At 34.7% G+C, this 11,111-nt stretch overlaps 1 protein-coding gene across 6 annotated transcripts; it reads right to left on the bottom strand.

Annotated features, from left to right (window-relative positions):
- Positions 1-452: 452 nt before the first annotated feature.
- On the bottom strand, positions 453-10,508 carry LOC145041899 (disease resistance protein RUN1-like). 6 transcript variants are annotated; one of them, XM_078990170.1, is made up of 8 exons: positions 10,351-10,508; positions 8,751-9,449; positions 6,904-8,032; positions 6,484-6,807; positions 3,533-4,429; positions 2,845-3,448; positions 2,408-2,475; positions 453-564 (listed from the first exon to the last, which is right to left on the bottom strand). In XM_078990170.1, the coding sequence occupies exons 2-7, from the start codon at positions 9,341-9,343 to the stop codon at positions 2,426-2,428; spliced, it is 3,597 nt and encodes a 1,198-aa protein (XP_078846296.1). In that variant the 5' UTR covers positions 9,344-9,449; positions 10,351-10,508; the 3' UTR covers positions 453-564; positions 2,408-2,425. The 6 variants fall into 6 exon arrangements, with proteins under 6 accessions (XP_078846296.1, XP_078846267.1, XP_078846276.1 ...); XM_078990141.1 differs by lacking the exon at positions 453-564 and adding an exon at positions 1,815-1,928 and having other exon boundaries at positions 10,296-10,508; XM_078990150.1 differs by lacking the exon at positions 453-564 and adding an exon at positions 1,815-1,928 and having other exon boundaries at positions 10,320-10,508.
- Positions 10,509-11,111: the final 603 nt, after the last annotated feature.

Below are 11,111 nucleotides of genomic sequence, written 5' to 3'. Positions count from 1 at the left end.
ATGCCATCTCATTACACCATAGTCGACTATGTTTCTACGGCTTCTTAGACCCTCAATCAACTACATCTCTTCCAAACTCTTGAAGCAATTTATGCATTCTTAACATGTTTGGTTGTTCCTATCCTAAGAAGGCATCTATCAATAAGATTCCTTAAAATCAAGCACTACACTTAAACAATTCTTTATCATTTCCAAAGGACAGTAGCTTGTTATCAACATAGAAAAACAACATAAATCTATTACAAATGGCAAATATATAGATCGTTTTCAATTGAATTTATGCATTATGCTTGTATATGAAGTTGTTGGTAGGTACACAATAACGGAAAAGGAGAATAACTCTACAAGTGATTTTGACACATAATGTTTACACATGTCATGAATTGATATGTGTAAGATTATTCAATGATTTCAATGTTACAAGCAAATGCTCCACTCGCTTTAAACATATTGCACAGTTCTAGTTGCTTGACCTGATCCTTGCTCTCATGAGTAAGGAGCAAAGCTTTGCTTGTTACCGAACACGATAGACTTCTGGTGCTCATTACATATGCAAGGAGAAAACTGTCAAGAAGCCAAATAGGAAAAAACAATATTAATGACATAAAATATGTGAAGTCTGTTACAGGAAATTTCTGTTATAAACGGACCCAAAAGGGTTGATATTGGTGCATGTTAGCTAGAATGGAGCCTAAATCTTGTATAAAGTACTAAGGAAGTTAGGGAGAGATTACTCTGATAAGAATTGAGAAACAAATTCAAATACTATTCACTTAATCTTTGAAGAAAATCGACAATGCGGCTATGAAGGTTCGAGAGAGATTCGGAGGGATCTCCCACAATTGTTCCCCTGATAACTAGTGCTTCAACCTCATTCAAAGCCTCGAAGATTCTCTCAAACACCTATGCTAAACCGTCTAGAGGCCATATCAAACAACTTCAACACCGACTCAAACAGACCACAAAAACTTCGGGTCAATCTGTCACTGACTACATGTAATCCATCAAAACAATTGTAGATGAATTAAGACAGATTGATCCGAAGTTTTTGTGGTCTGTTTGAGTCGGTGTTGAACTTGTTTGATGTGGCCTTTAGACGGTTTAGCATAGGTGTTTGAGAGAATCTTGGAGGCTTCGAATGAGGTTGAAGCACTAGTTATCAGGGGAACAGTTGTGGGAGAAAGGGTGCCTACAATTGCACCAAAAAGTAAGCGATCTTGGCGAAACCAGGCAGGATAGTCGGTGTGAGGAGTAGATTCACCATCGACAATAGTGGGTTTTGGAGGTAAATGAGTCCTGTCGATGAACTTGAAGAGATCTAAGCCATAGAGGAGTGCTTCGATTTGAGTCTTCCAACTTATGTAGTTGATGGGTAGTAATTTCACTGAAGAAGGGACTTGAACAAGGGTAAGTGAAGGTGTTGAGAGTGGAAGAGAATTGACGACGGAGGCGGAAGAGTTGATATCAGTGGCCATGGATGCGACGGCTTAAGGGATTAATAGTTAAAGAAAAAGAGACCTTGACTGATACCATATAATTGAATCAGTAAAAATTGTATTTTTCACATTGAACAGGAAATGTATACATATACATGGAAAGATCCGATTATATTGGATCTGTTACAACAAATATGGAAGACTAATTCTATCTTTATCTAATATTCAAACTAAATAAAAGCATGTGAATATAATATACATAAATAAAAGAAACCGAGTCCAGATTATGTGTTTATAGGTTAAACCCATCATTGACTTAGCGGACACTGACACCATGTCTAAATGCACAACTTCTTCTTCCCCTGACTCTTCCTCAATTCCATTTTCATCACCTCGCAGCACCTATAATGTTTTCACTTAGCTCAGCCTGAGTCATTCGTTGATAAGGGGATCGAGATACTTCTGTTGTATTACACTTTTGGTCGTATCTTCCTGTTAGCCAGTGTTCCTTCATGCTTGTTAGTGACCAAACAGGAAGAAGTTAAAGTTAATTACAAAAAGTCAGTCCCTCAAATGTCAAGTCTGTTGGAAGGAATTTATGTTATTAAATGACTTGAGGAATGAAGGATTGTTACCGGTGAATGTTAGTTAGAATGGAGGCTCGGTCAAGTATTAAGTGAGGAAGTTAGGAAGAGTATGATTCTTTTTCTCACTAAGAATTTGTAATTCAAATTGGAAGAGAATTCACCTCTCGAAAGTTAGCTTAGTGAAATAAAACAAAAATTTTGGTTTTTGATATGAGCCTCGACTACCTTTTTATTAATGTCATTTTCAATCATCCTTGCAAGGTTAGAAGTCCTTTAATTTTGTTACATCCTAGACCAATAAAAATATATGATAGATAACATATTTGGATTTGTATGTCTTCTATTCATGTGACGAGAGAAAGATATGGGTGTCAAAAAGTATACCTCACGATCCGTGACCAATTATGTTGTTTTCCTTGGGGAAAAAGCTCTAAACCACTCTGTCTCTTGTACTGAAAACAAACAAAAAGTAATATGAATTATTATTATTCACAAACATCCACTAAGACAAAGTTATGGTCCCGATATATTTATGTGATCCAACATATCAAAAGACTTGATCAAATGTCATAGAAAATCGAACCATTTAGATGGATAAATACTTGGGACAACCCATCATGCATCTGGGTCAGATCCATTTAAAATAGACTCTTATTTCGGTGGTCAAAGAAAATCAATATAAGACAGGTGGATTTGGGTTATATGATCCATGTATTTATAATAATTAGGTTATGATCCATCTATTTGAAGAAGTTGAGTCATGTGTCATATCACTATTCATAAGGCACGACAATTACATATTTAACACAAATGACATCTACCTTGATAGCTGGAGCCCTCTCCAACCAATTTACGATGATATGGGAACAGATCAACGCCATACTCAAAAAACCGCTTGTTGTGTAGAATGCATTCTCCAGTTGTTGTTTGAAAAGGGGAGAGATCTCCACCAATGATGTGATTCCATGACTTATAATAACCCAACACATCTTCTTCTTCATCATCCATCTTGTCCCCATCATCATACACAAGACTCACCCCACACTCCTTTATACGTTCTTCATACGGATCTGTAACTGTAACAGTGATAGTAACATGGTCACCAGCCTCCATCTCATTCATTCCAAACATCCAATGACTTAACACCACCCAACACTTTCGATTTATACAATATCTGTCCATAAAACGTTCGTATATCCATGTGTGATCCTTTGTTATATTACTGATTGTGATAATTGGTGAAGGAGGGGCTTGATCATCTAGAAATCGCAACATCTGCACATAGCAGAAGTTGAGTCCTCTAAGCTTGTTTGGAGTTGATGGGATGAAAAATGATATTGACGGGCCCAAGCATCTATCCCTAATCCAACTCGGCATCTCCTCTACCCCATACATTGTGCTGAATATTCCAAATTCGTAAATCATCTGCCAAATACAACCACCTTAATGAACCACCATAATAGTTATATTATACATATTCAAATAAAGACATAGTTAACAACACAAAACCTGGATTTTTGATTCCGAAGAATTAGTCTCCACACGCCTTTTGTTAAGGAAGTCTATGTTAGTCCAGCCCAAGCTACATAATACGTTTTCCTCAACACCCCCCATTGGTTGGATTTTGAGCATCCCTTCAATTTCATATGACCAAGGTACAAAATCTATTGCATTTGATGATAACCGAAGTGGGGACATTTGTGGATCAAATACAACTTTTTCTATGACAGTTTCATCATACTCGTGACGAGAATTAAGCCACAACTTTTTTAGTGTACGTGGAGGATACACAACCGACTTCAATAAATCACAGTTCCTCATACCAAGTATCTCAAGACTAGGAAGGGTTCTCAAACAATCCGGCATGGAAGTGATCGGATTTCCATCTAAATATAATTCCTTTAACATCGATAGGCAATTGAAGTCCATGGGAAAAGATTCAACAGACAACTTATTATTTGCAAGTGACAACCTTTGTAAAGATCCCGGTAATGAAAGTGTGAAAGACTTCAAATCATTTGGTATATCACCCACAAAGGAGGAGGAAGAGGTTCTTGTGTTTATGCCACTGTACATTTCTGGTGACTTTATATCCCTATTCACGATTCGAGATTCCCCGAAATTACAACCATCTAGCAACACTGTTTTAACCTTCTTTAACATGTGTATGCTTCTTGGAAGCTTTTCAAGCTTGTTGCAATAGCTTAGATCAATGAGGACAAGCTCAACACATTGCTCAATTGATTCACAAACCTCAAGCAAACCAATGCAATTTCTAAGTATTAATGTCTCAAGTGCAGGGAGTTGGTCAAAGTCACCAAGACTACGAAGTTGTTTACAGAAACTTAAATTAAGAATCTTCAATGCCCTAAGCAACCTTATTTCCTTTAAGCATGGTCCATCCAACTATAGAAAGGGAAATAAGTTAGAATAGTAGTGAATTTCATCAACTAGACATGGAAAATAATAAAGAGAAAACTGCAAAATTAGTCCTTGTTGCTTCTGATTTTCTTTAGTTTCGGTCCAAAATATTTCAACTTACACAAGTAATCCAAAATCAGATAGCTTTTGTAGAATTGCTCCCTGCCAAACTTTATTTTTTGTGTATTTAATATACAAAACCTAAAATAACCAATATGCCCTTTAAATAATTTTTTTTTTTTGAAAAAAAAATCATTTAAACTTTTTTTATCATTTAAAAAATGATTTAATCCCTACCAAACACCCCAACCCCCACTCTCTATCTCTCCCTTTCAGACCATAAACCACACCGCCCTACCACCACCGTTCACAACTCACTCACTCAACAGTGATCAAATCCCATCTTCGGTGTACCTTATATGGTTGACAATACTGAATTGCCATCACCATCATGAACCCTAGCTTCTGCCCTCGTCTCTTAAAGTTCAACCTGTCACCACCAATTTAACGTTTTCTCCATGCATTTCAGGATGAACCCGACTTGGAGTTTTCTTACTTAACACAGAAAAGAGAGAATGGGGATAGGAGATGTAGCACTGACGGTTGGAGGTGATGGAAAAACACAAATCTTAGTCGAGTACTACAGTGACAACAGAGCCATGGTCCCCATTCGTGTCCACACCGTTGTCATCTCCACCCAACATGATGAGGCTGCAACTAATGATGAAGTCGTAGCTGATCTCGAGGAACAAGTGATCTCTCCACCACACCCAACCTTATCCTCCATTCTTATTTCTTCCACTCCCGGCCACCAGTTTCATCCCCAACCCTCTGTTTTGGTCCTTATATTACTCGTAAAGTTTGTAACGAAATAAGAAAAACCAAGAAGATCAGTGTATTTTCTTCTTTGGTGGGTCACAATATCAGTTTGTGTGTGCTTGTGTAATAGACAAGGATAGCTATGGTGACGAGGTCGGTGGAGGTTTGGCGATTTATGTCTTGATTCAGAAGGGAAATATGAGGTGTGTGGTGTACTTACATTCAGAGAGAAATGAGTTGTTTGTTATTCTAAATAAACCACGTGCAACACTTGCTTTTCACAGATGTTTGTTTTTTACAAGACTTTTGAAATAAAAACTGTTGTAGGACGCATCATTGGACCCTCCTCTTCAAACCACTTCTCACTTTACTTTAAGTTATATTCTTTAACATAGATTTGTTTTAATTTTTTCAACATGTTTATTATTTTAATAATATTATATGAAGGATATTATAAATAATTCTAGTATACTTAACATAATTTCAAAACCTTTTGGTAAATTTCATATAAATAATTTTTTTTGTTATATTGCCTATAATCAAATATTAATAATTTTAAATTATAAAGTTGATTACTAAAATTACCAAATCTATTGAAGCTAACATAAGAAATAACCATTGTCTTGCAAAATTTTACAAAATGAACATGTTGATGGCTAAATTAAAATTTTATTTATTGTTATTTACTAATTATTTTATATAAACGTCTTTAAAAATTATATCATCACAGTGATGTTTATATTATATCTGCATATGATTAAAACTAAATAAAATGTTGATTTTGAATTATTGTATAGTTAATTCAGTTTGTTTAAGCAGCATGGAGACATTAAAAAACAGACTTCTTGCAGTTTGTAGATGCAGTTTGTAGATGTTTGGTCCACCTCTTCTGTTGTAGAGAGTTGCAGATGCCTGCACTCTGCAGACTACAAACATTATAGATTTGAAAAAACAAACATCATAGAGAGAGAAGGGGTGGAGTGGGCCCAATTTTTTTTTTTAATGATTATATAATACTAAATAGAGAATTAAAAAATATAAAAATATATTACGTGGGTATATTAGTCTTTTCAAGTGTGATAATTATCAAATCCACAAAAACTGTTTAATTTTAGACCACTAGTGCTAGTTGAAAATTTTCTTGACTAAAACTAAAGAAAAATTATAAACCTCGCAGACCATTTTTGTAGTTTTCTTGATGATAAATAAAGATAAGTTACCTTTTTCCTCTTCTGAAGTCGTTGTGGATTACTATAAGAGCCGACAAATGATTCAATATTGCTATATGACATGTCAAGAGCAACAAGATTCTCCATAGGTAAGTCTGAAGGTATAGACTTTAAACAGAACCCATGCATAAACAAGCCTTTTAATTCATCCGGAAATTTCTCGTAGGACCCATTCATGTGAACATAATTAAGTTGTAGTAGCATCAGATTATCCATCTTGCTTAATGCATCTGTGTTCAGCTCAAATGATCCACTCAACTTCTCTTTCTCAAGCATGCGCATGTCAAGTGCAAGGCCTACAATATTTCCCTTACCCTAAGAAGAACAGAATGCAAAATAAATAAACAAATAATTAGACAATTGAAAATATTTTGGATATGTACACTACTAAAAGCATACATGACCTATTACCTGTTTTTGTTTTAACACTTTGAATGACTCTTTATGACACCATAATCGACTTCGCTTCCATGGCTTGTCAAATGATTCTTTTTTTACTTCGGATCTTCCCATCTCTTGAACCAACTGATGCATCTCGAATTCATTATTCCATCCGATACTAAGAAGGAATCTGTCAATTAGATTCGTGATTCCAGCTCTTGTGTTTATATCACATGCGTTTAATATTGTTTGAGTAACATATCTATCTATTCCAACAAAAAAACAAGCAATATGCTTAAACAACTCCTTATCATTGTTAGATGGCAATGAATGAAAGCTCATTCTCAAGATATTATTTACACGAGAATCTGTTTCTTTCTTTAGCCCTTCTATGCACCCTTCCCAGTAAGCTACATCTCGATTATGAAGAGACTTGCCCAAAACTTCAAGCGCCAACGGATGTCCTTGACAGTACTTAACAAGCTTATCTGACACCTCTTCATAACCATCCTTTGGATGTTTGCACATGAATGCATGAAAACACAAAAGTTGTTCTGATTCAATCCAATTTAAGCCTTCAAGGATGTGTTTTGCATGCTTGGGTTTAACTTTTGTTTTGAATAGTGCACAACTCTCTGTCAACCATGTGTCCTTTGTTGTTATAATGATTTTGCTTCCAGGATGAAAACCTTTGCTTCCAAGTAATGCATCCAATTGATCAAGACTATCGATGTCATCAAGAACTAGAAACACCCTTTTACGTGCTAAGAGATTCTCTATTTTTGAGGTGTATATTGAAACATCATGAATTTGAATTGAATTTGTTTTTAAAAGGTCATTGCAAATTTGTTTTTGTAAATCAAGCAACCCATTAAACTTTCCATCACATCTCCTACTTATATCTTCAATATAGCTACTTGTGGGGAAGTCACGACAATGCAACCCATAGACATATTTGGCTAAAGATGTCTTCCCAATCCCGCCCATACCCAAAATAGTAAGTATGTCTGTCGTATGTGAGGATCCATCTTTCAACCATGAAGTGACAAAGTTACTATGATTGTCCATCCCAATAAGGAATGGTTGAGCACTCCTTAAAGATACATGTAATCGACGGTAGATGTCTTTGACAATTTCTTCAATAAACTTTGTCTCAAACCTGAAACTTAACTTAATAAGAACTTCAAAACACAATTCATAAAACTAACAATCAAGATTTGTAGATTTAGTGTATCCAAATATCAAAAACAAAATTCTATTATAGCTATTATTTTTAATTAGGTTCTTCACATTAAGAACCATATTGTATTTGCATCTAACCATATAAGCATCTAATGTGTAAGGTCATACAATATATGTATGATAAGATCAAAGCTACGAATGCAATACAAGACCATGAAACTTAACTATAAATGTGGTGCGTCTGAAAAAAGTGCCAGTTATAGATTATTTTTTATTTTAAGATGTGCACGGGTAAGAGAAGTTACTTATTATAAAACATGATAGCTATGTTTGAAGGTGGTATGGTATAGTTAATAGTAGATGCATAGCAAACACTTCAAAATTGTTTTTAGTAGAAGCATATTAAAATAAATGAATGGTTTATCCAAATGGACTAACTTATGATAAAATACTAAATGCATAACAAATGTGTAAAAATTATCATAATGGTTAATCTATCTATATGAACTTATTTCTGAGATCAGATAACATATATTCAGTTTTCTGCATCTTCTGTATCCTAATACATGAAATAAATGCCTAATTGAGTATATTGAGAAACTTATTGAAATAGATGGGGAGAATATGATATTGACTTTCATGCTTTGACTAAACAAAATAAAGGATTATGTAAATATCAGTAAGAAAGTGGTTACCTTCCTTTTACATCAATTCCTTTTAAATTAGCAACTTCTGTAAGAGCTTTATTCCATCGGTCCATCTTTTGAGCCCATTGACTTCTTTTATTTACATCTGTCTCTGCCTCCATTGTCCGTTTATGCTTAGCCATTGCATCTCCAAAGCTACCTTTGTGCTTCCTGACATGGGTAGGCTCCACACAATAAAATATAGGGATAACAATATGGTTGGATGTCATACGTTGCTCAAGAATCAGCTCCAATTCATCCAGACACCATGTTGAAGTAGCGTAATTCTCAGACAACACGATAATAGAACCCCGAGATGCCTTAATTGCAGTCTCCAATTCCGGTTTAAGATCTTCCCCTGTTTCAATCTCTTCTTCATCAACCAAGAAGGTGTTGATATTGGCCTCTATAAGTGCCTCATAAAGGTAGTTGGTGAAATTAAGACGAGTGTCCAGACCTCTAAAACTTAAAAATATGTCATATCTATGACGATCAATTGATGAACCATGGCCACGAATTGATGAACTATGACCATGAGTTGATGAAGAAGATGAAGATCCTTCTGAGAGTTTAGGATTCACGAGTTCAGAGAGAACAACCATTATCAGTAAGCTCTTAAAATACTCCACGCATTATCGGTTATGAAAGTTGGGTTTCACCGGCTTTCCTCACTTGTTCTTCAATGTCAGTATCCCCTACATAATGCGTCTACACAAAGTCCAAATTATTAATATAAATTCTAACTGTATTAATACGCCATATTATCTACATAATGCATAGATATGTATTTGTGTGTTTTAACCCTTGATTTGATTTTTCTGTTCAAATGTCATTCCATAACTTGATTAGTGCTAACATCGGTTGTTTTGTGTGCAAGAGACATATGAGCATTAAGAATGTGCATCTAAACACTGGAAAAGGAAGACAACAGAAGCTGCTAGTTGCTGATGTGTTTGAAACACAAAGAGTAGCATGTTGCAGTAGCAATTATGTGAAAAAATAAAATGAATCCTTTAACCAACATATATAGAGCTAAGCATTGATATAGAAAAACCATTACATTCCCATGGGAGTTATTTAAAAAGCCGTACTTACTCACTTAATTAAATTGGTTAACATTTTTTCCCTGCTAAGTTTGGTGCAAGAAAATATTGAACCAATTTATTCTATATTTCTATTAACCAAAAATGTCTCTATCTTGATTTGATTAACCCACATAAATATCCCTACTATTGTCTAAAAGTCAAATAAGTAAACCTCAAACAAATTAATCAACACCAAATGCCATTCTCAAAGCAAATACAAGATCCACTATTACCTCCCATATAAGGAATTGCAAAACATTCAGGCAATTTCAAGCTTTCACTAGATATCGAAAAACATTTAAAATATCTAAATACACACAAAAAGAAAAAATAGGTTTCTTCACATGGTATCCAGAATTAGCATGAACAATCCACAAGATCTAGTATCAACATGCATCTAAAAGACTTCGAGTATGAATAATGGGCTTGTTCTAAATGATATGTTATTAAACGAACAAGTCATAATCACCTGCCTAAAGAACGACAAATAGACCTGAAAGGGCGAAGATATATAGAGGACGAACCTCCGGCGAGGAGGCGGAGAAAGATGAAGAGTAAAGAAGTAGAGTCAACGGCGGTAGCGGGCATGGAAACAGCGAGTCAACGGAAATGGAGGGAGACGACGACAGAGAAAAGTCAACGTGGCTCTTTCTACAACCGGTGCTATATGGCTACAAATTATCTTCGGTTTTAAATCAAATATCTATATCACAAAGGCATATATGGATTAATTAAATATTAAATTATTTTATTTTATTATTATATATTAAAAGCAATTGACATTAAGATTCGTATAGTTTTATAGTGTTAGACTTTTTTGTTATTTTACGGCCATAAAGTATAGTTTTAGCCTTTAGGTTTTCTATTTTAGCCACAAAATTTTGTTATTTTACGATTTGGCTACAAAAAAAATTATTTAATAATTTGGGCATAAAGCTTTCTTATATTGGCAGATTTGATCCCTAGATTTTTGCACATTCACACTTTTCACCTCTTACTTTGTCAAATGTTTTTTTCCTTTAACTTTATAAAATATCATTTTACCCCTTCAAATTAAAAGACTGACATAGTTTTAGGGTTTTAGACTTTAGCCACAAAATTTTGTTATTTTACACATTGGCCACAAAACTTTGTTAGACTTTGACCACAAAGTTTGCCTATATTGTCAAATTTAGTCCCTAGACTTCCATACTTTCACATTTTCCATATTTTACTTTGTCAAATGTGATTTTGTACCATCTACCCCCCCCCCCCCTCCCTCTTAAATTTTAACATCGATAATTTT

The sequence above is a fragment of the Lactuca saligna genome, chromosome 1 (assembly GCF_052625555.1).
Source record: "Lactuca saligna cultivar CGN05327 chromosome 1, ASM5262555v1, whole genome shotgun sequence".
NCBI classification, from domain to species: Eukaryota; Viridiplantae; Streptophyta; class Magnoliopsida; order Asterales; family Asteraceae; genus Lactuca; species Lactuca saligna.
Note: the sequence above shows the minus strand (reverse complement) of the source record. Positions and strands in the feature narration are given on the sequence as shown.